At 35.9% G+C, this 27682-nt stretch overlaps 1 protein-coding gene across 1 annotated transcript; it reads left to right on the top strand.

Moving 5' to 3' along the window:
* LOC145664388 (uncharacterized) lies at positions 1-27669 on the top strand. Its single transcript, XM_081731049.1, has 6 exons — positions 1-189; positions 9149-10279; positions 14554-14653; positions 17366-17544; positions 18259-18351; positions 27225-27669. Exons 1-6 carry the CDS (start codon positions 129-131, stop codon positions 27527-27529), a joined length of 1869 nt encoding a protein of 622 aa, XP_081587175.1. The 5' UTR covers positions 1-128; the 3' UTR covers positions 27530-27669.
* The last annotated feature ends 13 nt before the right edge of the window (positions 27670-27682 follow it).

The following is a 27682-nucleotide window of genomic DNA, read 5'->3' as shown; positions in this document are numbered from 1 at the left end:
TCCAAGAACCCTCTTGGGCAATTCCACCTTGTCACGCTCCTTTGGTTCCTCAAGAACCGTTCAATAAAAAGTGCCGTTTATTGTAAAACCAACTCGATCTTTCAGACGCAAATACAAGACTACATACAATGTCGATTGTTCCACCGTTAATTATTTTGGCTGCACTATTTTTGCAACTGATTACCTGTCGTAAGTAGTTCTGTTATTTTACATCGTACTTTGCTCTTAAGACATTTTTATTCTTACCTCAACAAACAAAAAAAGTATGCTATACTATTTACTATTTACAATTTCCTATACTATTACTATAGCCTACTAATTGCTTCTAATATACTGTTTACAAGCGTTCTAAACTTGTATGTCATGTTTTCAAATAAAATTTAAAAGAATTACTCAACGTTCCAATACAAATGTATTACATTAACGTTGTTGAATACATGGGTCATCTTTGCTTTTTAGCCCTTTGATTTGTATAGGGAACTAGCTGAAATATTCGTTCTTTGCAAAAAAGAATAAGCTATATTTGGTCAATCTTATATATGGAGGAAACCATAATAGAGATTTCCGTCTTTCTCCTTTAAAAGTCGAATTTTCTATGTGATTGAGGTATATATCCACTTTTTTTTTTTTTTTTTTAAATAAGGACTTTATATAACAAGATTCATCTTCGTAACATCAGAGTTGTGACATATTCCATATTTGATATGGGGTGCACGCGGGCTCAGTGATAAAGTTCTTACCTCTGGTGCGTGGGATCCCTGGTTTGATCTCCGACAAAGTTAGTTTAGGTGAACAATATCGCCTCCTGTTTTCTCTCACATTCTCATTCCGCCAATTCTTCCACCATCATTCACTTGCCTTAATTATCCGTCTTCCTTAGCTTAAAGAGCAGAACCGTGGGACGTTAAACTTAAAGTTTTCATTCTATAATTTTATTTTTTGATAAACATTTTTAGCCTCTTCCACCTGCCCCCTTAAAATATACCACCAGCGCACATCATCCAATGAGGCGTTGCTTCATTTTGATTATATTAGGAATATAGATAAAGGGTTATATTTTTTTTGTTGCATAGAAAGCAAATACCAAGATGTATAAGGAACATTTATTATAACATAACTAATGTAGTTATTTGAAATCAAATTGTTAACGCTGGACAGATATCCAATAATTTTAAGGAATCATAGAGAACAGTGGTTATTTTTCTCCTTCCTTTAGAGATAATTCTTGCTTTCCTCATTCTAAAGATATCTTTGGATAGAAAGTATGTCTCTAGGGATTTGTGAGGTACAGTCTAAAGCAAAAAACCTGCAACACGAGCATGTAAGTTTATTGTGAAACGACGAAGTTTTGCTCCCAAATAAGTGTGCAGGGGAGGACGCCGAAGTTTCCCTTGGCGTGATTCGTGCTACTTAGACGTTATGTTGATTCCCTGCGCTGTTAGGCGTAGTTTCACAATAAACTTATATGTTGCAGTTTTTTTTCTTTCTTTTCTTTCTGAGGACTGTACAAGATCTCATCTCAAAAAAACAGACTACACATGTTTTTTACAATTCGAGATAAAACACAAGACAGCCCGTGCAATTTATCTTCTCGTCTTCAGTGTCTCGAGAAAACATAGACTATTTTTTAAAATTATTTCGATAGAAGTATTCACTCAAAAAGAGGTATCTGTCCTCTAATCATTATTCTACTAATATTTATTACTTTAAAATGATAGAGAATACCTAAACTTAACAGTTAATGTTTTTGAATCAAGCTTTATTCTTTATTGTGTAAAAATATTGACATGAGGGTACATTATACAGGGTGTTTGAAAAATAGCTCCATAATTTTAAGTATAAATTTAATTGGGAAATGAATGAAAACTTACATCAATGAGTACATATCATGAAAGAGAACTCCTTCAAGTTTTGTTTAATGTTGGTAGACTTCAACGTGGGATCTATTTGTGGCCCTGCACACGTCGAGACGATATTCCACTTCTCGTCACATATTCACCAACATTTCAGGTGTAACTCTCCTAACCGTCGCGACGATTCTTTTCCATAAATGATTGATGTCTCTGATCTTTTCACCGTACACAACATTTTTTATGTGGCCCTAAAAGATAAAGTCCAGTGGGGTTAAGTCTGGGCTTCGTGGTGGCCAAGGTATTGGGCCAGCTCTGCCTATCCACCTTCCTGGAAGGCGAGTGTCAAGAGCCGCACGCACATGGTTACTGTAATGAGGTGGAGCGCCATCTTGTTGGAAAAACACAAGCCCCTTTTCCGCCTCAATATCGTCCATTTGGGGAAAGACGTACTCTGTCAGCATGCCATAGTAAAAGTCCCCGTTTATTGTTTTTTCCACAAAAATGAGAGGACCAATCACACGATCTTCCATCAAACCGCACCAGACATTAAGTTTGGGAGAGTCACGTTGATGCTGAATAACTTCATGTGGATACTCTGCCCCTCAAATTCTGCAGTTATGACGATTAACTGTTCCACTGACATGAAATGTAGCCTCATCAGAAAAGAGAATCTTTTTTTTTTTTTTTTAAATGACATCATCATCAATTCTGTGTGGAAAGTCAGCAGCAAAATCTTTCGATTTTATCAGAAGGTTTAATTTCATCTAACAGTTGCAATTTGTAGGCGCGTAACTTAAGTCTTTTACGCACAACATCATACACAGTACCTTTAGGCACTCCTAATTGTAGACTACGTCTGGCCAATGAATTTTTTGGGCTCCGAACCCAAGAAACACGGATCTCTTCAACAACATCTTCAGATCAGAAGTTCTCGGTCTACCTGGTGATTTTGCTTTTAAAACACTCCGGTTTCCTTGAAAGACTTTAGCCAATGACGGATAGTTTTTGCTGTTGGTGGTTCACCACCATACTGACGTCTAAGATTACGTTGCACAGTTATAACTGACTCAATTTTCACAAGCTAATAACACACTTCGCTTTCTGTTGCGGAGTACACATTGTTGCTGAGTTGCTCTGCACTGCACGCCTGCCTAGACTGAACTGAGGAAACACAGGGAAAAAACAGGACTGGTGCCGTCTCAAGGTCAAGCAGACCTGTAAAATGCAGAGGAGCCAAACTTGGAAAGTTGATGAATCAAACACCACAAACTAGAATAGTGTATGTCACTTTGTACAGATTCTAGGACACATTAAAACTAAAGAGTTATTTTTCAAACACATTGTATATGCGTAGATTCTAATTGTATGTTTGACTATTATTATTATTATTATTATTATTAATATTATTATTATTATTATTTATTATTATTATTATTATTATTAATTATTACTATTATGTTCTTTCTTATTTTTTGTATTTCTGTAGGTAATTTTTTTCAAGTATTACTACGCGAGTTTTGTTTTGTATGAGTGTTATGGAACAATCATTTTTTTTTTAAATTTTGTTTTTACTTTCAACTTCATATTCAATCATTTTCTGCCTTTTTATTTATATATTGTTATTCTTTATTCTATTTTTAATACTTGTGCTTCATTAGTAAACAGTTTGTTTCGATTTTCTCATAACTTTACGTTTCTGACTCATGATCTTTTCAAAACTACTGTTTCAAATCTTTTCACTAACTTGAAAGTGGTATTTTCCAACGTAGTACTAAATAATTACGTAGAGAAATTTTAGGAATAGTTTTTACTATCGCACCAAAACGTAAAAAATGAGACCTGCAGGTTGCCATCACCACAATACAAATGCTGCTGAAATGTTTTACCAAGAAAGATACTTGGGTTGGTGTGTGTATTCCTTCAAGCATAATATATTTTTTCCCCTTTAATTACACTTATACACAATTGTTCTTGCTGTTTTATTTGAGAATGATTACCATGATTATTAATAGAGGAAAAGTTCGTTAACTTTTTTTTAAGTAGGGGAAAGTGGGGGAATACCACGCAACGAGGGAATACCACGCACCCTATTTTCTCAGTTGTATTGCTTCGAAACTGATTCAGATTAGTACTACTATGTAGTTCGGAGCACAGACTAATACATACAGACGAGCAACTTCCTATATGCACTATTGAAATCAGTTGGATCTTTTGCACAGCAAAAGAACCAATCAACGCTCTTGGTGGGCGGGATCAGTGTCGTCGTGTGTGGATGGCGCTGCCATACGTTTTAGACGTGACGTCATGGGTTGTCATAGGAACCGGCGAATTGTTTTTGTCTGTTTCACAAATCAATGTTAGATGTAGTGCAGAAAGATAAGCTAAGGTTCACTTTTTCTTGTACTGTCTCTTGACTGGACGTTGACTGGACTGAACAGATTTTTCTTTCGTTTAAAAACTTCACTTTGAAAATATCTAAGTTCCGCGAAGTACGTCAACAGAAAAAGCTGTTCCCCAAAATGCAACTAAAGGATCGAAAGAGTTACTTTCGAAATTTCCACGTATGTGACGTCAGATCGACTGGTTAGTTCCGTCGTCCCGTGTTAGAGGCGCTACTGTCGCCAAGTTTCCAGTTTTTCGCTGAGTTTGCCGTCTGTATATTCTAGTCTGTGGTTCGGAGTATGAGAGACATATTGCATCAGCGAGGCGCCAATTGCTGCTAGGTGTGGTTCATGGCATGGCGAAATGTTGTTTTCTGTAATTTCTTCTAATTTACTTCGTTCGCAGATTTAGAGGTAGGTATTGCAACACTTAGTTGATTTTTATATTATGTATACAGTGTTTTAGCGTAGTATATTAGTAGTAAGTTCATGCTAAATCTGTTTATATGAACCGACATGAAACGGCTGAAGGTTCAATTTTTCTTTCTCGGCTTGGAATGGGATAATCGCACGCATGTCGTCCATTGTGCGTGGTATTGCCCCTTCACGAAGCAGTTATCAGAAAGTTTATGCTGTGTTTTTTTTCCTTTTTTATGTATATTGCAGATGCCATGACACTATATTAGGCAAACAGAGAAATGGAAATGGACATTGGAACAGCTACCAAACGCCATAGGAACAATAAATGGCGGAAGAAAAATTAGAGAGGTAGCAAATGATTTTGGGATACATTAAGCTACATTAAGAACAAAAATGAAAGCTGGGATTGTCTGGTCTAAGAAAATGGGAAGAAAAGCTGTATTGAGCTCTACACATAAAGCGGAACTTGCTGGCCCCGCTTTACATTTAGCCAAGAGTTTTTACGGAATGTCTCCAATTGGAGTACACAGAATAGCTTATGAATACGCAGACGCTAATAATGTCAAACACAATTTGAATAAAGAAAGTCGACTTGCTGGGAAGGATTGGTTGGAATTGTTTTTAAAGAAAAATTTCACGATAAGGTTAAGGAAACCTGAAGCAATTAGTATTAACAGGGTCGACGAATTCAATGAAGAAGAGATGAAAGGATATTTTAAGAACCTGACAGAAGTTACCGAAAAATATTTCTGCTAAGATTCGATCTTTAACGTTGACGAAACAGATATATTCATAGTATAGACACCAGGGCATATTTTGGATCCAAAGAGAGTGAAACAGCTCGGAGCACTAATATCATGGAAAAGGGGTAAACCCGTTATAAAGCTGCCATATCTTACATATCCCCTATGTTTATCTACCCAAGAAAACGCATGTCACCTCAGCTGCAGAAAGTAGAATCTACTGGATCTATATATTCGTGGGTGGAGCAATGAATCTAGTGGCTGCAACATTTTGCTCTTATTGCGAAACCGATAACAGATGATCCAGTCCTACTTTGGACACACGAGCCATATTTCATTAGAAATTTACAATTTTTGTAAGGAGAAAGGAATTGTTATTGTTACAATACCACCGCATACGTCACATAAACTTCAGTCGCTAGACCTCGCCGTTTTTTTTTTTTTTTTTTTTGTTTTTTGTTTTTTGTTCCCTCAAGACATATTTCAACCAAGAATGCACACTATTTGCGAAGCGCTATGTTAATGAAAAATTTCTCCATATGACTTAGCCGATATCTTTAATAGAGCTTATCTAAAAGCAGCAAGTATGGACAAAGCTGTTAATGGTTTTAAACAAGAGGGTATTTGTCCTTTGGAGCCGGACACTTTTAGAAAAGAAGATTTTGAAGCTGCTCAGTAATTCCATGCCGTAGAGCTTGAAGATGAAAGGGAGACTTCTGAAGAAGTGAATTCAGAATTGCTTTCCTATGCACAAATTATTATAGCCCTACTCCAAAATGAACAACTATCTTCGACAAAAATAGGGCTAAATCGAGAAGAACATCAACTACCCGGAACATCATCACAGCAGTTACCATTGCTTGTCCAACCGTCTTCTTTACAAAATAAGGCTGTGAAAGTCTCACAGATTTCTCCTTTCCCCAGGCCTTCCGAGTAAACTCCTAGAAATAACAAGAAAACATTTAGAAATCTTAACTTCTACTCCAACCAAACAAATATTGGAAGATGCTGAATTCAGAAAGAGCACTAAGCGAAGAAAGCACCAAGAAAGCAAAGTTGAGAAGAAAACTCTAAAATTCGATGTTGGTGGAAAACGTGAAGACAAATTAGAAGTAGACCTAAACGTACAGTCACAAAAACTGAAGTTTTTGGAAAGTAATTTTGATGCTTCACGTTAAGGAATTTGCGCTACTAATTAATGCGTGCCAATACCCGGTGAAATGCGTGTGATTACCCGATGTGGTGGGGAATACCACGCGTTTCTCGTTTTCCACAAAATTTATTTTCACATAACCTATGAAAATCAAGGAGTACTACCAACGACCGAATATGAAACTAGAATGATTAAGTTGTTACAACATACATTTTCCTCGTGTTAATTTCTTTGATTTGTAGTGAGATATTGGAAAATGTACCTTAAGTGCGTGGTATTCCCCCACTATCCCCTATCCCCTACAGTATGAAAGTAATATATGAACTTACCTCCAAGTTATTTTTTTTTTTCAGTGCGAATTTGTCAGAATTTGTCTCCAAGGAACACAATATACGGAACATCCGTCACCGAATATATTAATCTTTACTTCATTGCGTTCTCTTCCTTTACATAGGGACTGCGGTGGCTCACTGTCAGAGCGTTCACCCTGGTGCATGGGATCCTTGGTTCACGCCAAGTGAGCTTTGTGGAGGGCACGCCGTGTGCGTTGATTTTCTGAAAGTTCTCCCGTTTCCTTTAACTTTCTTCATTCCATTCATTTCTCATCATCATCGTCTCTTTTATCCTAGCCGGCATAACCGTGTCTTCATTTGTATCTCAGTGTGGCCAACTACCGGAGTAGAAAAGCAGAAAATGACCAAAAAGTGATATAACATGCTTTGCCATCCTTGTATTGGTTTGATTCAAAAAGTTTGACTTGCCTGTACAAATTTGGATATCACGTTTTAACATAAAACAAAGCTGAATGGTTAGTGCGATCATTGACTTTTATTGTGTATTATCTTAGCTTCTATTCCCAGTGAGAACACAATACTTTCAATTTAAGTCAAGCATAGTGAGGCCATTGGGGAGTGGGTTTGCGCACGAGACGAGACGAGACAGAACAGACTTTTTGTCACGAGATTCGACACAATACAATTCTAGAGCTGTTAACAGAAATATATATATATATATATATATACATTTTTCGAGACAAGGCAGTCTCAGCTTTTGCTTTGTGCGCATCTTTATTGGGGAGATTATTGAATTTAGAAAGTACCGGAAACCAGTCTAGTACATTTGCACCAATGACGTTGAAAACGATTTGCTGACTTCCCATCACCCAACTGAACATCTGCTGTCTGGTGGCCATAAACCTTCCTAGATTCTAGTACCAGGAAGTTTATTTTAGTTTTATTTGACCTAGGTATAATAATATAGCAGAACTGGTCGTTCTTAGCACGGGGAGAATAAGGTTTAATGAATGTAAAATCGGTCATATGAATGCTCCTTACAAATAGAATTTTTGACACTACTGAAACACACTTCCCTCATTTTGTATTAACTTCTTTAAAAAACGAATTTAATACCTACAACTTAAGCGAATTTTTATTTTGAGCATTTTCCGAATAAAGAATCGGGAATTTTAGTACTATTGAAAATACCCATTTTCCCCTCTTAGAAATGAAATTTTCGAAATCACTGTAACACGTATTCCATTATTTTATTAAAAATTAAGAGCTTATATACGGAACTTCATATCATTTTACTGATAAGCAAATACTCATATTGAACATTGTTTCAATATAGAATCGAAAATATTAATACTTTCATACAAATGAAATTATCCCCTTTTTACCTTTAAAGCAAGGTTTATTGTAGACACTGAAAAACGTTTCCCTTAGTTTTAAGTAATACTATGTATAAATGCCGCAATTCACATCTCTAACTTAAACGAATAGGTGCATTAGGCATTTCCTGAATTTAAAATATCTGAACTTTCATATAGAATTCGATACAATCTTCCCTCAGCCCTCTATACAAGTAGAATTTTCGAAAATATTGAAACACGTTTTGCTTATTAATAATTAAGAGTTGATGTAGCGAAATTTGACATCACAAAACTAAGCGAATTCTGGTATTAGACTCGTGTTTTTCCGAATAAAGAGTCAGAAATTTTAATATAAAAATTAACACTTTCCCCATTAGCAGCAAACTGTTCGAAAACATTGGAACACCTATTCAGTTACTTTTAATTAAGAATTTTATTCCGTGTTAACTTCTCCTGACTTCAAGAATTAGTAAGAAGTGGATTCCTGACCAAATAAATAAATAAAAATCTCTCTCTCAAGATCCTATTTAAAAAGAAACTTTCAATTCCTTGTTTCTGTGACAAACATTTTCTCTTCAAATTATACATTTCTGTACAGTAGTATGGTCTTGATGTTGGTAAGTGAGTCACTTTTAATATTTTCGATATAAGGATAGTGAAATACGACCTTTACATCTTTACAGGACATCAAATTACAACCGTATGAACTAAATTTAAAATATTTTCAGTGCACTGGTGAAAAAGGTATATGTACTGCTAAATAGGAAATTTTTAATTTAAGCCCTTATCAACTTTCTCCAACATATAGATCTCAGAATGACCGGAGCGAAAAATCAAAAATAACCAAAACCTGATAGACATATCATGCTTTGCCACTTCCCTACAGTTAGTAGATTATAGTTATATAACAAGAAATAATAATAATGATTGTTTCTCAATCTTTGCAGAGTCTGAGAGCTGCAAAACGCCTTCTAACCAGGTTGGGAATTGCGTTGATTTACGCCAATGTGAGCCATTGATAAAGCTTCTAAAAGAATCACCACAACCAAACAATGTAATCAAAATACTGAAAGCTTCAAATTGTGGATATCAAGGACATCATCCAAAAGTTTGCTGTCCAACATCTGAAAGTCCAGATAATACTCCCGAACTTTCATCTCAACCAGATAATATTGGAAATACCATGCCTAATGAAGAAATGGTAAATAGACCTAACCGCCCACCATTGGGAAGACCAGGTAGTTCTGAAGGTTCCGAGTCAGAAGAAGAATCTGACAATAGACCAGGACGTCCACCATTCGGTAGACCGGGTAGTTCTGGAGGTTCCGAGCCAGAAGAAGAATCTGACATTAGACCAGGACGTCCACCATTCGGTAGACCGGGTAGTTCTGGAAGTTCTGAGCCAGAAGAAGAATCTGGCAATAGACCAGGACGTCCACCATTCGGTAGACCAGGTAGTTCTGGAAGTTCCGAGCCAGAAGAAGAATTTGACAATAGACCAGGACGTCCACCATTCGGTAGACCGGGTAGTTCTGGAGGTTCCGAACCAGAAGAAGAATCTGACAATAGACCAGGACGTCCACCATTCGGTAGACCAGGTAGTTCTGGAGGTTCCGAGCCAGAAGAAGAATCTAACAATAGACCAGGACGTCCACCGTTCGGAAGACCAGGTAGTTCTGGAGGTTTCAAGCCAGAAGAAGAATCTGACAATAGACCAGGAGGTTCACCATTCGGAAGACCAGGTAGTTCTGGAGGTTTCAAGCCAGAAGAAGAACCTGACAACAGACCAGAAGGTTCAGCATTCGGAAGACCAGGTAGCAGTGGGGAAGAGCCTGGAAGTAAGCCAGAACTTGGCGCAACCACAAATACACAGCAAACAACCACAATCAGTTCCCCGACAGAAATTGGAAGTGGTAGTGTCTCAAATCCTAGTCAACCTGGTGGATCAGGAAATAATCAGGACTCATCACGTTCAAGTCTTCCCTTAGATCAGTGTGGAAATTTCAATTCTGATTCCTCTGAGACACCAGCACCTAAAGATTTTCCTTGGCTGGCTCTGCTAAGATACAGAACTCCAGGTGAGCATTTTTTCTGTTATTTTTGATGGTAATAATTCCAATAAAACTAGTAGTTGTCTCTTACATTAGTGATACTGCGTTCATACATCTATATGTTATTTTCATTATTGCAGATAAACGGTCATAATTAAAACACTCCTAAAGAAACACCCTTTCACTCCTTAAATTTCTGGATGAATACCCTATACGTGAAAATACTTGTTTAGAACATGACAAAAATTTGCGTAATACAAGCCTCAAACCTATCTATTGTATAGCTTCATATAAGGCACTCTCACGATTTAAGTAAATATATGTTATTTTTTTTACAGATAATAAAATAATAAATGTTGGTCTTACTTCCATTAATTAGAATAATTAAATTCTGTAGTAAGAGAGAAATTTAAGACTGAGATTTCTATCTTAATTCAGTGAAGTAAATTAATTAAAAAATAATAACAAAACTATTGTCTGAAATTATCGTGTTTTTGAATAAGGTAAGATTTTGAAACTTTTTTTTTTTTAAGGTTACAGGGTTATGGATTGGTACTTTAAACTTTATTCATCTATTTTCATTTCAAAAGGTATGATGGCAGAGCGTCTCCTAACCCTAGCCATTAGAGGGTTGCGCCCTCTCTTTGGCACTTTGAAACTGGAAATCAATGTTTGTTTATAGCCAGGAGTGTTCTCAAAAGATTGGGAGTCGCGATCAAAATGAGTTGATTGAAAATTAGTGAAAGCACTTAAAGAAGTTAGTGTCTGAAAATCTGTTGTACATTTTTTTTTTAAAAAAAGATCAATATTTAAGCAAATCCGTACCCGAGTATAAGAGGGAGCTACTTTTAGGCCAGAATCAATCAGAACCGCACTCACGAAATGTGCAGTGAATAATGATCCTCAAATTTACGACACTCAACATCGTAGGATTGTTGAATAACACATGAATGGTAAGCCTAAAAATGTGGACTCACGATTTCGTGTAAACTACAATTGAAGGGGTGAGCACAACAGTGGTTTAACCCACATTTTTAAAAATGGAGAAAAATCAAGGTAAGCTTTAACACGTGTTTTTTGTACAATATACCAAAAGCAAGCACAAGTGGTTGAATGTGTCATACATTGTACATGCATACTGTACAAAAAACCACATGTGTTTTAAGTTTAACTTGATTTTTCTGCATTTTTTAAAAATGTGGGTTAGACCACTGTTGCGTTCATCCCCTCAATTGTACTTTTATTTCTAGAATTATAATTCTTAAAGTATTGCTTTCTTAGAAATGAAGCAGTATTTTTTTAAATTTTTTTAATTTTTAAAGTAAGTTTTCTCTACAGCCAATTTTCTATAAAAGTTTTGTTGATTTTAATTTTTAAGAAATGCCTCATATTAACTTCTTTTAACTTATTAATGTTGGTTGAGGTTGATTTTTATTATAACAAAAGTATTCTCCATAAGAGATAAAATATACAAGGAATAATTTCGTTTATTACGAATTAATTTATATATGATAGCATATAAAACAGACAATTTAGATCATTTGTTTGAAGGTATGCTACTATACGCAGTACCAGTAACTTCCTGAGATGTACAAGTATTCTATATCACACTGTATCCTGTGCTGTTTTTTTTTTTTTTTTTTTTTTTTTAAATATACTTAATTTGCTCAACATATTAAATTTCCTGGTAGCAAATTTCGGAAAACTTAGTTAATAAAATGGGACAATTCACATAAACACATGAGCATTTATCCGTGTATTTGGAAATAAAGGTTTGAATAGATTTTACAGTTTTGTAATACAGAAACTTTTCTAAATTCATATTTATAACATTTGTATTGTTTTGTTCCAGTCACTGTCATACACTTTCAGTGGTTTAAATTTATAAATGTCATTGTATTGATTACAGAAAGGTATGTGCAAAACCTCTTGATTCAAATATGTGTGTATGTTACTGTGTTTTCTTTTTCCTGATAGATCTCAATACTTCTTCGTTTCACGTTTCTTTTATAATTTCGTTCTTTTCATTCAAATCCATTAGTACTAAGAAATATTTTCTTACTTTAAAAGAAATGTTGATTTCGTATCGCTTGTGTTATGCGTTTGAAATCAGTTACGTACGGAGGTTCAGTAGTAAAGAACTCATCTCTAATGTGTGAAGTCCCTGGTTTGATCCCAGCTCGCACCAAGTGAACTTTGTGGTAAAGAAACATTGAGTGCATTGGGCTCATTATTATCACCACCACGATCCTCAATTTGATGCCGTGGGACAATAAAATACAAATTCCATTTCATTTTATTTTAACAGATATGTAAATCAAGATATAATTTGTCAAGATGAAGGTACAACACATTTAGAGTCTTATATGCTCTAATATTTCTTATAATGATTAAACTTTTTAGTTAATAACGTGCAAATATATTTTAAAAGAAATTTCAATGACAATTCAATGTTTATTGCATGTGTAAATCACTAAAAAATATACTAACATTGCTTAATACGAATTGACTTCTCTTAGTACTTAATTATTCTCTTTCTTTATTGCAAATATATTGAACACAAGTCGCTAGTGAAATTAAACATACTATTATACTACTACATCAAAATAGTAATTATGGTTTCGTTACACAGAATCTTCAAACCCAATTTACCTTACGATATAAAAATAATCTTCCACGGCACAAAAGACTGATTATTAATACATTGCTATAAGTGAAAATTGCACCACCAAAAAGTAGTGATAGAAATGCGTACAAACTCTTAGAATTTGTATGACGGGTACTTAATACAAAAATAATTTCAGAGGGATGATGCATGGTGAGCCAAGCATCTCCCTCGCTCCTATTAACGCAGTGGTACTACAAGAGAAGTTTACACAGCATTTAGACAGTGAAGCGTTATCAAGCGAGCAGGAAACGTGTTGGAAAATATCACTTTGCCTCGTTAAGGGGCGCAATATAAACTGCTAGCTACATTAAGCCAGGCCATATGGTCGACTTACAGGAAGACAGTTTCTCGTACTGTCAAACTGGTGCCCATCCCACCACGACAGTAATGTGTGTGTGTGGAAGCAATAGGCAAAAGAGAACCACATGCAGCGGCGATAACGTAGCGGACTGCTCAATGTGACTACATCATTACATGACATACAGTATATCCCCATGATCGTATCGGACCGTACAGTGTTGCTCACACAATTAGTTCGACGCTGGAATTCCATGACGGATGAGGTGTTGTCTGCGTCGACGGTGAGAGTCTGTTAACCGCAAGACTGGCAGTAAGCATACGTTTGCTTTATCTTGCATTAGCATAGAATCATAAATTTATCAACCTACAATTGACAATGAAACACTGATCTATCGTGGTGAAAGGTAGATGGTCTACCATCTTGCATCATCGAACGTCATAGAGACCGAACGACAGGTTGATCATGTGAGGTAAAATTGAGTGCAATATACAATCTTGGCTGCGGCGTGTTGAGGGTACCTCTACCAGTGATCGTTACATCAGGGGAGGTACATCGCTACATCACCGCTGGTCATTCCCTTCCTTCAAAGAATTTTGAATGCAATTTTACCAGGACTATGAGCGGTCACATGCATTCCAAACTGTGTAAGCCTTTTTCGTGGTACTACGTATAAGTACTGCGGTTTTCCTGGTCTACAATGTTGCCTTGCACCAGATGTTTCATCGGACGGTATATGATTCGTCACGATCCTCCAGCAGATTGTGTCGATGTTTTGTAGACTCACATACAAGCAGCGTGGCAGGCACTTCCTCAGAAAAACATATCTGAGACTGTCTAATGCCATGGCATGATGGAGTCTTCAGGCTATACTGATTTATTAGATGCTGTACAGTTCTAAAATAAATCATTTGTCTATTGTCATGAAACAAGTCATTCGTATAAATTTTATTCCACTTGAACACGTCTTTCTCGGTGTAAGAACTTTCGAGAAAATCAGCACGTATACTGAAGAGGTAGAACATCATAATTTTATGTTTAAAATAAGAAGCTTGTTTTGAAATTTTAACGTTTTTATTCATAAGAATTTTCAGCGTCCTTAAGGGCAATGCTGTAAACCGAAGATACTAATTACAAACAATGGAACTGATTTATTTTATTTATTAATCTCTTACTCTATAATAAGTTCTAATAATTATGTACAGTTCTTTAGTTGTAGAAATGTTAATTGTGCTTATTATATATCTCACTCAAAATAGACATGAATGGAAATGTTCACTTTTAAAAATAAGTTTCGCAAATCTACTGTTTTCTTCTTTTTTCTCTCTTTTCCAGATGGAAATTCTGGACAAAGGTGCATTGGAACTCTGATATCAAACAAACATGTTCTGACTGCTGCTCATTGCGTTATGGGATTACCAGAAGGATGGAGAGTGTAAGTAGAGATTTTTCTTGCAGCATTCTGAATTCCTGACAATTCTTCTAAATATTATCTTAATTTCTGGATAAAATTGTTGATCCTCAGTGTTTAAATTAAATTATCAAATTAAAACATTTGCAATTAAATTTACGAATGAGAGTTCAAAACTCTTGTTAACATATTTCACTTGTGGAGTTTAATTTATTGCAATGGAAAGTGCTGTTATTGATTTAAACTTGCTTTAAGAAGCGAATTCCGACTTAAAAGTTAGATAGTATTGCAAAAATAAGAAACAACTGACTCATTGTAAACAAATGGAGAACCGTTTAAAAGTGGAATAAGAAAGGTATAAAACTTGTGAAAATAGTGCATATTGAAGCACAAGGCAAATACAACTTACAACTATAAGCGACATGCAGCAATGTTCAAAACCCTATTACAAACCAGAAATTACTTTTTGTCACAGGCAATAGGATGTGATGAAAGAGGTCGTGATATGAAATAGGTAGAGAAAGCCTGGCTTACGCAGTTAATAGATATATTTACACAGTTAATAGATATATCTTTAAATTATTTTTTCGCTTTCAACTAACTAGTTTGAAAAGTTTCGGTAACAATATATGTTTAAAATAAATTCTTACAGTATTTGAATGTATTACTTCTGTTTTCTTTAGTTTTAATTTAATCAATATTGTTCCTATGACAAATCTCTATTCACAAAGAATATGACTAATGTACCAACCAATTAGTTTTAGAAGTTTTGGTGATGGTGAATATTTAAGATGAATTCTTAAAATATTTGAATACATTTTCTTTTCTTTCCTTTAATTTCAATTTATTCAATATCGTTCCTGTGATATTGTTTGATTTCAATTTGATTTGATGTTTAGCGTTCCTTTCAGGAATGAGGTTATATGAGACGTACCTACAGCTTAACACGGAATCCGAACCACATGAGCTCGCACCGAAAACAGGCCCGTAACCAAGGGGGTCTAGAGGAGCCGGTCCTCTAAATTTTTACTGGTCACCCTAAAAGTTTCACGTTAGGCTTGCAAATGAACTATAATATGGTGAACAACTATAATATGGTTAGGTCGCCCCCCTAATTTCTACCGGCGCCCCTACATTTTTGGGCTGGCTACCGGCCTGACCGGGAACAGAACCCGGGTCTCCCACGTCAAAGGCGCTTATGCTAACCGCTTAGCAACAGGGAAGCTCTGCGACATGGTTCAAATGCAAAGTCCTTCTTAATCTTAGTTCAGTTCACATCAACATACTCATTTACAATATGCAACATTATTTTATACAAACTGTGGTCTTGGAAGAGGAATATGTCCAAAGTATATTTTCTCTAGTGAGGAATGATGTTTATGCCACGTTTTCATGGATATACATCGAGTGACACAGAAACCATCTGCCACGTTGTATTTACAATTCGTTGGCAACACTGACGAAATTGGTATGTTTGGGTGCAAAGTGATATTATCAAACCCTTACCCGAGTTACGTTCTAGCAGTGAGCCGAACAGGAACATGATAGACTCAGGGGCTTACGTGTGATGTATCGTAATATTCATTTTTATTTTTGTCGAATATACCATACATAGGGTCACAAATACCAACAAACTGGCTGATAGTTTTGGTTTGGATACATTATATGTAGTTCTTCAAATATAAGACGTACAAGAAAATATTTGACTGAATGAAAAACATTGGATTTTTCGGATCAGGTGCCACAAAAATTTTGAATGGCCTTTAAATCGAGTTTTTGTATTTTTTTACGGAATAAGTACATCATACCGAGTTAAGTGGTAGTTTTGGTTTGGCTACACTATATGTAGTTCTCCAGATATAAGACCTAGAAGAACATTTTTGCCTGAAATATATTGGATCTTTCATCCACAGATCTATAACTTTTAGGAACATAATATGGTTGTTAGGCAACTAAATTTACACTAGTGTTATGTTGGGTTGCATAACACTTTCTGGCAACTGGAGAAATGCCACAAGACCAATCAAGATAGCCAGCCTAGGACTGAAAATAGGACTCCGAAGGAACTTTTTTAAATGGTAGAGTCAATTACGGGAATACAAAAGTGGTACTTGAACAACAAACTCACGAAATTCTCCCCCCAAAAAAGAGCGATTTAAAGAAAGAAAAAAAAACTATTTATAAAGATAAAACCCTCCCAAAATGTCAGACTGTTTTGCATCTCTACATTTGGATGAAAAGTGGAATAAACTGCTTGTCACCTTCAGTAGAATAAAATGCTACTTTCATTTGTTGAAGTCCGAATCACAGTTATGTGAAATGTTCTCCCACGTAGAACCGAACCCTGAATAACGCGTACCAAATGTGAACACGCTAGTTACAAGATCAGTGGAGAGGACTAAAATTCAACTTGCTCACAAACAAGATTATAAATAAAAAAGGAGGTACCTCATTACTAAACAGAATAGTGAGATAAGCAGTTTGTTTCCCAAACCCTTCTACAACGTATGCTACATTGATATGATCGACTTGGTTTCATATAAATTTCTCTACACAAAATAAATGCTTCTGTTTGGAACAGCTCTTCATGGCAAAATCACAAGTCAAATAAACTGTCAACATTATCTTGCTTTGTTTTCATTACTTACTTCTGTTTTGTAGTAAAATTAAATAGTCGAAAATGCTCCTCTTCTGTTGAAAGACAACTGGAAAAGTTTTCATTTGTTTGTGTTACAGGATGGAGGTTCGTTTGGGAGAATTTAATCTACGGGAAGCACAAGACTGTAGTTCCTGCCAATCTCCAGTAGATATTAGTGTAGCCAGAACCATACCTCACCCTGGATTTTTAAGCAGCTCTAGAAATCAATGGAATGATATTGCACTATTGGAGCTTAACTGGCCAGTTACATTCACAGGTAAGGAGGTTATGTGCTAAGAGACTAAAAACTATGTTAGAACGTTAAACCGAACTATAATAATAGTAACCACTTAAGATGATCAATATTAACAAGGTCCGTTTTTAATAATTGAATTATTGAGATCGTCTGCAATGCACTTTGCTACAGAAAGGAGCAAAACGTTCTCGTTCTGTCATAATTTGTAATTTTTTGCTTTACTCTCTATTAAATATGTGTGCTATGTAGAAACAAGACATCGTAATAAGTGAGATCTGAAAAGCACTAACCCAGATTGTGCCCAAGAAATACGCCTAGTAAAGTGAACTGGCGACCCACAATCTTGTGTCTATAGTATTTTTCGGTTAGCGTGGTTTCAAATTCACGTTACTATTCATATATGACTCGAAACGATATAATTGATTTGATCCAAGACTGTCTGAGTTAGTAGTACATAACATCGTGTCCACGATATTCCTCATGGTTTTACATCTTTTCTTCATTTCTTATTTCATCAATGCTTTCATCATCCATTTGCATTTTACCTAAAGTTTTTATGTGCTGCAAAGTATAATGGTAAGTCTTTAATATAAAGATTGCATTTCGTTTTCATAATATAAAACACACAGTTAATTTTTAGCAACACTTTTTAAACTTTTCAATATTAATGCAATGTGTTAATGAGTTTTTTTTGAGTAAGTGTATTAAGATAGGTATCTTTTTTATTTAATGCAGATCAAATCCAACCGATTTGTTTACTCAGTGATGAAAGAAGATCACTCGTTGGATCAAGCTTGAATGTAACTGGATGGGGAAATATGGAAGGACGTAAGTACAACACAACAATATAGAATTATTTAGTAGATTAAAGATGAATAATTTTAACCTTATGCTGCATATTTCTTCTTCTAAATAGTTTCAAATGAGTAGATGGATGACCTATTTTGGCATCATTCTAAGAATTATTAACATTAAACCTATTCTTGCAGATTTAATTTAATCTCGGATATATCCACACGGAATTTCGATAAGAAATATTTCAGTTAGGGCTTACTGACTTCATCACTGACTTCACAAAGCCATAAAGATTCATTGTCTTAAATTTTACAGTAGAGCAATAGTAGTGTGCTCTAGCTATGACAGGAATTTTGGATCATTCTGCAAGTTTGGAAGTTTATCAAAAGCTTAAAAAAAATGTCACCAAACTATTTCTTCCTTTTTAATAAATAGACAATCGTACAATAGAATCTTAAGAACTTACATTAATAAACTTGAAACCTGAAGTTTACTTATTTAAAATGATATATGGGTTGGCTTATAATACAGGACAGAAGTTAATGTGACTAGACGTACACGAAAGCACGATATACTTTATGATTCAATTTCAGCTCTTCCTATTTAATTTTTAATCTCTACTTTGAAAATTTTTAATGAATTATTGAAGTCCTTTAAGAAGACCACATCTCTACACAATCGAATCTAATTGAAAATTTTAGATGAATGCCTCATAGAAGTTTCACTGTGTGCAGTATTTCTGTGTTAATGTTTACTCGACAGTCGAATTTTAGTTTTGTCTTGTAGAATATGAATATAGATTTAACATCAGTAGTAGACTCCGGGGTTACAGATTCCATATTAAAGCTGTTAATACTTTTTTTCTCAATATGTAGTATGGACATTGAACATCTGTCTGGAATATTATATCCTACACTTATATTCTGATAAACAGTAGAAAATTGTAGTATTATAGAAATCCCTCCCCCTATTTACTCCTAAAAGCAGAATTTTCAAAGAACATTGAATCAGGAGTTCAGTTACCTTTTAGCGGAATGCTTATGTTCCGAATTCCATCTTCCTAACATCAGGAATTAGTGAGATATGCTATTATTGTTTAAAAAGGTAAAACTTCCTTTATTCCCCTGCTAGATAAGCATTTCCAAAAGTCCTTCATTGTCCCTTGCATTCGTGAAAATGAACATTCTGCCCAAATTTCACGTTTTTACCTATAGTAATATGGAATGGTGATTATAAGTTACTCACTTTTTTACTCTTTTTATAATACAATACATATATGTACAGTATATACAAGGTAAATCATTTACCTTAAAACACTCCTATAAATTATAAACTAATAGATTAAGCAAACGCTGATATTTAAAAAAAAATTGAATATCGATAGGCGGAAATTGTTTTACATACTTTGCAATACTATCAGATTGACAGAGCTTCTAACCTAACACGAAACTATATCTTCTCACAAAGCACTACATCAGATGTTACATATTTCAGATCTACATGTCAAAACAAAATGTGTAATACCACATTTATTACTCAGTGTTGCAAACTCAGAACGGAACAGTATCAGAAATATCCAATCTTTGAATTTGATTTGAGTTTAGTTTAACGCCCCTTTCAGTTGTGAGCTATATGAGACATTGAAATACAAATTAACATGGGATCCGATCCACATTAACTCACTCCGCAGGGAATCCAATCCGGATCTTAGACGCATAAGGCACGTGTGCTAACTGCTTAGCCACGAGAGAGCCTCCAAGCTTTGGAGACACTCTACGGCAGGAATAACGCAAGTAAGATAGACGGGGCAGTGCACATCCGAATATTTTATGAAAGTTGCAAGGACATTTCAAGATAATATATGGAGAATGCTGTAATAATCCTAGAATCTTGAGTTGAGTTGATTTTGAGTTTAACGTCCCTTTCAGTACCGAGGCTATATGAGACGTGGACCTACTGATTAACGTCGAATCCGAACCACCCAAGCTCCCGCCGGGAATTGAACCCGGGTCTCCGACGCAAGAGGCGCGTACGCTAACCGCTTAGCCGCCCTAGAATCTGTCCGCTTAGCCGCCCTAGAATCTGTAACAAATAAAATATCAATACATAACATTATTTTTGTATATAACTGGTTATGAAAAAGTCGGTTTTAGTGTTTATATCGACAATTAATTATACAATTCATACAATATTGTTAATCTAATAAATTGTTTATGCATTTAGTAAATATCTAGCTTTATTTCATGATAAGCTGAAGATAATGAACATTAATGAAGTACTTAAGAAGTGTTACCTAGTTGTGTCGCGTTCTATAAAACCTTATTTGGTGGAAATGTAGTATACATTCAAAGAAATATACAGGGTTTTCATAAAGTCTGGACGGATTTAATTTGCTTATAATTTTCATAAAAATGCTCATAATGAAATCAAATAAAGTGCAAACGGTAGCGGAAGGATTACATTTCTAGTTGGCAACACTGTTAGATAAGCGACAACTCTGAACACGTTGAGAGAGGGAGAGGGAGGGCAAGGCCAATTCTGGTGTGTCGAAAGTTCACCAAAGAGTTCAAAAAGCCGGCACCGACTGAGAGTGCAATCCGAAAGTGCCATGCTAAGTTCTTGGAGACAGGAAGCATCCTGGACCGTCCTCGAAGTGGTAGGCCGCCAACATCGCCTGCAACATTGAGCAGGGTAAGGGAAAGCATCATCAACAGCCCACAGAAGTCGATTCCTAGACGGTCCTACGCGAATGTGTGGACGTAAATGGCGCCCAGTTGGAGGTGTGGCGGTGAATGAACTGAGCTGGTGCAGATTACAGGTAAAAATTTAATCCTTCCGCTACCGTTTGCACTTTATTTGATTTCAATATGAGCATTTTTATGTAAATTATAAGCGAATTAAACCCGTCCATACTTTATGAAAACCCTGACAGGAGAAACTTACATTCTGACTAATTGTATACCCGGCCACAAAAGTATCTCCCTCCCTAAGTGCTCTAATTCCATTACTTGGGGTCCAAGTAATATGCAATTGTGAGAACGCCTAGACAGATGCAACCCAACTTACACGTAACTGTTCTCAGCACTGACAGCAGTTGGTAGCCCTGATTCAGGTGTTTATCAAGTTAAAATTGTAAAGTAGGTGACTAACGAAACAGTTCGCCTCTCTAAGATGAATTTCTATGGTTCGGTGTTTTCCAAAGAACACCATATATTTATCTTAATATTGCTGTGTATGTAATGTATTATTTCTTTATATACTGTATGTTTAGATAAATAAAAATACTGACAACGCATGAATCAGAAAATGCTTGAAAGTAACTGAAAACATCAAATCTAGAACTACTGCTGGAAATAAGTTAGTAAATGATTGCCTTCATTGAGAGACCTTCTCCAATTCTCCTCATTCCAACATCTTTTTCTTTCTGGAAGAGAGTTATTCGGAACATGCAATAGTTTGTCATGAATAGCAAAGATGTTGAGCATTTTGTGTAGTAATACTGTTTTTGTTTTGGTTTGGTTTTACAGATTTGATCAGAGATTGCATGGGTCAATGAAAACTTGACCTACCACCCACCGCGACCCACTCTGACCCATGATCCACCACTCACCTTGGCCCACTCTGACCCACTCCAACCCACCACCCACCATGAACCACTGACCCACCAAAACACATATTCATCAACTCTGACATATGATCCACGTCCTCTTTTCTACCGACTAAAGAGTTTATACTTGTAATATAACCATTATGTCAAACTCTAACTAATCGGAGTTTGAATTTCTATGATCATTCCTTCAAGCACCGCTCTGTTACAATAATGATGGATCTGACCTTTACAATATAAAATGTTTGTCATGGGCAAAATTACGATGAATTTCAATTAAATTATCATGGTCTAATTATTTCCTTGTTGAATTATTGCTACTTTTCAGTGGATAAACGGATGAAATTTGAGTCCCAAATCAAGATACGTAGAAAAACATAGAAGCTTACATTACAAATTTTATGTCTATTTTCTCATAACTACAAAGGTTTCTGCCCTGTGCTCTAAGCGCTCCATATAATAAACAATCTTCAGCAACTATTATAAAGCGCATGGTAAGCATATATGGATATATGATGCGAAGCACTGTATTTTTTGTTGAGTTGAGTTGATTTTGAGTTTAACGTCCCTTTCAGCAGCGAGGCTATATGAAACATGCACCTGCCCCATGCTGTAAACGTCGCCAATACCTAGTGGCCCACATGCGGGTAAACGTCGATCTTCAATATAGAGACGAGTCAAAGAATTGTCGCTAGTATCCCACTGCCGGCAGGGTTTCGTCGAGTCGAAACAGATATCTTGCATAAGGGTGTTGAAGTTATCACCGCGTCGCAGCGAGGACTTCGTTTTGGTCCGCGCTCCTTCGATTCGTCGCGGAGAATCGCGAAGAGGCCAACACGAACTATCGCCAGTCATTAATATCGCCAGTCTGGTTATTATTACACATTTTTTAATATTTTTTCCTAACGAATTGTTCCTAAAGTGAGCTCCGGGAGTCAAGAATAACATCGTCTCAACAACAAGAAGTGAAAAATCTTGAGTGCGATAATTGTATTAATTTAGATGACAACTGTCCTCGATCATTAGAAAGTGAGTATGGGAGGAATATGAAACAACGTAAATAGACACGCGTCATTTTGTTATAAAATTACATGGCGAACGCATTTTATCTTGTCCCAAACAGTTATCGTTTCATGTCTACTGTTAAAAGAGCACTCTGATTGACCAAATAAAAAAGATCTCAACGATTTATCCCTTACAAGCGACGTCTCCCTCATTGCCTCCGTGGCGAAGTCGGAAGAACACTCGCCCAGTAATCATAAGGTTGGTGGTTCGAACCCCCCGGGGTACTTTTTTGGTACTTATTTTAGTGTTCTGGACTCACGTTAATGTAAACAAATCACATATATAGGAGATTTAACATATTTTGGGAGAGTAATTGTGTGGTTCATTAGCGTTTTGTCGCGTCAGAAGATGCTGCCTACAATGCAGTGAGCAGAGAGGGTCGGTGGGTCAGAGTGCGTCATAGTGAGTGGTGGGTCACGGTGGGTGGTGCGTCGCAGTGGGTCACGGTGGATGATGAATCGCAGTGGGTCACATGCTGTTGACCCATTGACCCACTCAAAAAATCGATCAATTTGACCCACTGACCCACTGCAACTCTTGATTTGACACCACATAGAAAATGGAAGATCAAAAATTGCATGTTCATATTTTATTGTTTTACTTCAGGCAAGGGAAGAACGCGTAAATAGTGTTTGTGATTTTTACTGTCCTCCATGTTTCTGTGTTTTTGTCCCTGTTCATAAAGAGTTAGTGAAAAAACTGTAAAAGTGAGTAAAACGCGTCAAAATAGGAAATAAGGTACTGAGGAAGGTTCGTTAAATTAATTAACTTAAAAAATAATCCAGTGCCCTGAAACACCAGTTTCCAATCAATATAAGTATCTGTCCAAGGCCGTGTCATGAAAAATCAGAGCCCCAGGCGAGAGCATACGGCAGCGCCTCCGTACATATGAGTTGTCATTTTAAAGTTGACTTCTCTGGACTATTCTTTCTGCATATTACTTTACTATTTTATCATGATTGAAATCAGAAAGTTTCAGCATTATTACACTGGAATCGTAAAAGTGTATAATTACTGAATTCACTGCAGCTCCATTTATCCTTCTCGCAGAACAGTGATTTCTTAGAGTAGTGGCTTAAGCGTTAGTTTCATAATGTTGGGGACGCGAGTTCGATTTCGGCTGTGGCCATTCAAGATTTTTTATAATCTACAAAACTGATACTTCTGATGTATACTAACATGAAAATATTCAATTTCTCTGGGTCTAAGAGTTGAGATAACTTCCCTTACAGGTGAAACACCAATAACACAAAATTACGTCATCTGTATCAACCTTCGTAACTGTCTGGCAAGTAACGTGTTTGGACAAGAATTGATGAACACATAAGGGCTAAACACGTCCTTACTGCTGTAGTATGGGCCAAAAATGAGTTCCAAGGAATTGTTTCTAGCTGTGCACAAATTACAAATAGTGATCGAACTTACGATGGAGATCACTAGTCATTGAATGATCCTATTTAAGATGTCACCTCACATTTCTACTTAGAAGAAGGGCGAAACAAAATGCATGACTGTTATCAGCTAACAAATCTTTATATTCCATTTCTTGTAGTCATAAAATCCATAAACGTAATAATATTGCGTTCATGTGTAAATCTAAAAAACATCTGACATACTCTATATCTTTTCTGTTCCTATGAATACCTTCGACTATGTAACTTTTTCTTTCCATTGTGGTAACGATAATAATAATAATAATAATAATAATAATAATAATAATAATAATAACACAGGAATAACACAATTACAATACCAATTACATAAACATCTTCCCATTCAGAAAAATTACTAATTACCACGACGGGATTTGAACCGAAGTAGCTACAATGGGAGTTTCCTGCTTTCACATTTGTTTAAACAAATCGCTCCAACTGGAGTATTGTTTGACACTGGCACCTTATGTCTTTTCGACGTATTCCAAACATGAACACAGAAATACTGAAGACAATTAAAATTCCGGCTTTGCTCTTCAGAGGAATTCGAACCCCTAGTGGATTGCGCCTCATAATCAGAAGCCGAACGCCCAGGATCACTTGGCTAGTGCCACTGGTTCTATTTACCACAAACTCCTCATATGAATATAAGAAAATAAACTAGTAGTTATGGAACGTAAAAATAGAACTGTATATTTCTACATGTATTGATACAATTCAAAGAATGTGAAAATAATTTTTGTCGTCTTTTCTTCTTTGGAAATTAGAAGTTATGGTAAAGACGAAATGTAATGTAAATCGGGACCATCCCTGTAACCGATGACCAGCGCCGTAACTTAGATTCTTTTCTGGGCGGCATGCATTAATAAGCTTATTTGGGCCCCATAGAAAAGTTGATTTTCTAATTATTGGGCCCCCTCTCTCCAACTTTCTCTTAATCTTTATGGGCCAACGGAGCCTGCGGGCTCTCCCGCATGGCAAGGTCTGCGGTCTCGTTAGTTACTCCTTGGGCCCATTCCAAACATGACAAAATTGTTAAGCGGACAATATTGCTAAATCTCAAAGCCATACCAATATATGTTACTGAAATGGGTCCACGACTTATTTTGTTCTATTTACCTTTTGTGTGCTGTTTTGTTTATGTAATGTAGCGACTCTATTTGATGCTTCATTTCTAATTTCATGTTCGTATCGTACACGGAGTAAGAAAATTTTGTCTGAAAATGGGCCCCATCGAACGGTGGGAAGCTTCTCTGGGGGGAAGTTGCCCCCCACATGTTACGGCTCTGCTGATGACGTTGGCTCAGCTTGAAGAACATTTCGTGAAATTTTCCTCATTGAGCAACCTCTATATAACTTGTTTTTGAGTTAAACATGAAAATCTCGAGTAAGTCATAAAGACACTCATACAAGTTGCTTATATTTTCTTATTTATATTGTATTTATATTTTGTTTATATTTGTTATATTTGAGTATCTTGTTTATATTTTTCCATGAAACGACTTTAACTAGGTATTAGTTTGGATGGAAGTTTGAATGGCGCGGTGGGTTGTGAATAGTAAATATCCTTGTAAATTTCTCTGTATTTCGATGACAATAAAGTTATTTTTAAAAAAGGTGGGTGAGTGGTTAGCGCGTTGAACTTCTATTTGATGGACTCGGGTTCGAATCCCGGCCAGGCTGAAACTTTTTAAGTGTTTTTGTTTCAATTTCAATTTCAATACGTACTCAGTGTGATAAGCAAGATCTTCTCTCCTAAGAAAGAAAAACATGTTGGAAGGATGAGAATTGGAGAAGGTCTCTCAATGGAGGCAATCATTTGCGAAGTTATTTCCAGCAGTTGTTCTAGATTAGATATTTTCAGCTACGTTCAAGTATTTTCTGATTCATATGTAATCAGTGTTTTTATTTCTTTGAAAATAATGAAAAAATACATTACATACACAGCAATATTGAGATTAACATATGATGTTCATTGGACAACACGCTCTGAATCAGAGAGATTGATGTCAGAATGGAGAAATGTTTCGTGCCTCATCTACTCACAATTTTACTTTCATAGACTTGACTCAGTGCTACCAACTGCTGTCAGCGACGAGAAAAGTTGCGTGTAAGTTGGGTTGCATCTGTCTAGGCGTTCTCACAACTGCAAAAGACCTGGACCCCAAGTAACGGAATTAGAACACTTAGGGGGGAGATACTTTTGTGGTTGGGTGTACATAATTTCGCATAATGCCATGACAATAGTAACATTATAATGGAGGAGATGTGCCTTACACTGGTAGGGTACACAATGATAAATGAATGTGTCACGATTTCGAGAATTGTGTCCCGATAGAGTGATTATTGTAGTAACGATTATTATAATTTCAGAAGGACATAATTGAAGACTCGCTGTAGATAACAATTTAAATGCCACCATGAATTTGTTTTCATTTATTTTATTTTTTAAATACTTTTATGCGTTAGTTAGATTTTCATACTTCGTTATACGCTAGGTTGTATTTCTAAGCAATAGTATTTTCTATTTTGTGACGCTTCTGCACAATTTACTATCTTTTTACTCTACTGTTACAGTAACTATTGTTTTTGGTGCTTACATTGTTTTTACAGCGAATCTTTAATTTATAAATACCACTATGATCAATACTTATTGACTATATCTACTATATTATCATTATGTTTTTCTTGTTTCATACTTTCTTTAATTTCCCTCGTTACTTTTTAAAAAAATGCATGATTTTTATCTGAGTGACGTAGATATAGGCATAAAACTAAGGTGTCATAATTGTTTCTTTCAGGAACCTTCAATGATGTTCAACGCCGAGTGCCAGTTAACGTTATTTCTAGTATAGAATGTTCTGATACCTTCACAAATATTAACCTACATCGATCTCAAATTTGCGCGAGAGGAACACCGGAGCTGGCACCTTGCGTGGGCGACGGAGGCGGACCACTCATTGATCTCGAAGAAGCAAACGGAAAACTCCGTTTCGTGCAAGTTGGAGTTGCATCACTTGGCCCAAGAATTTGTGGAAGAGCTCCAGATGTTTTTACTGCCGTTTCTTATTTCTACGATTGGATTCGGTCTGAAGTGGAAGCCTAGTGATACATTACATTTAATATTAAATAAAACAAAAATAAACAGTTGTTTCTTATTTTATACGTTACAAAAATAATGTAATAATTTCCATACATCAATGTAAAACCATTTAAAATAATTTTGCAATTTTATTTTTAACTTAACCGGCGGTTTTAC

The sequence above is a fragment of the Thermobia domestica genome, chromosome 11 (genome assembly GCF_964235325.1).
Source record: "Thermobia domestica chromosome 11, izTheDome1.hap1.1, whole genome shotgun sequence".
NCBI lineage: Eukaryota > Metazoa > Arthropoda > Insecta > Zygentoma > Lepismatidae > Thermobia > Thermobia domestica.
Note: the sequence above shows the minus strand (reverse complement) of the source record. Positions and strands in the feature narration are given on the sequence as shown.

Bases quoted from the DNA above. Each gene is read 5' to 3' on its own strand.
- LOC145664388 (XM_081731049.1), top strand. From the start codon at position 129: ATGTCGATTGTTCCACCGTTAATTATTTTGGCTGCACTATTTTTGCAA. The intron at 190-9,148 runs GTAAGTAGTTCT...CAATCTTTGCAG, and splicing joins TTTGCAACTGATTACCTGTC to AGTCTGAGAGCTGCAAAACG. The intron at 10,280-14,553 runs GTGAGCATTTTT...TCTCTTTTCCAG, and splicing joins GCTAAGATACAGAACTCCAG to ATGGAAATTCTGGACAAAGG.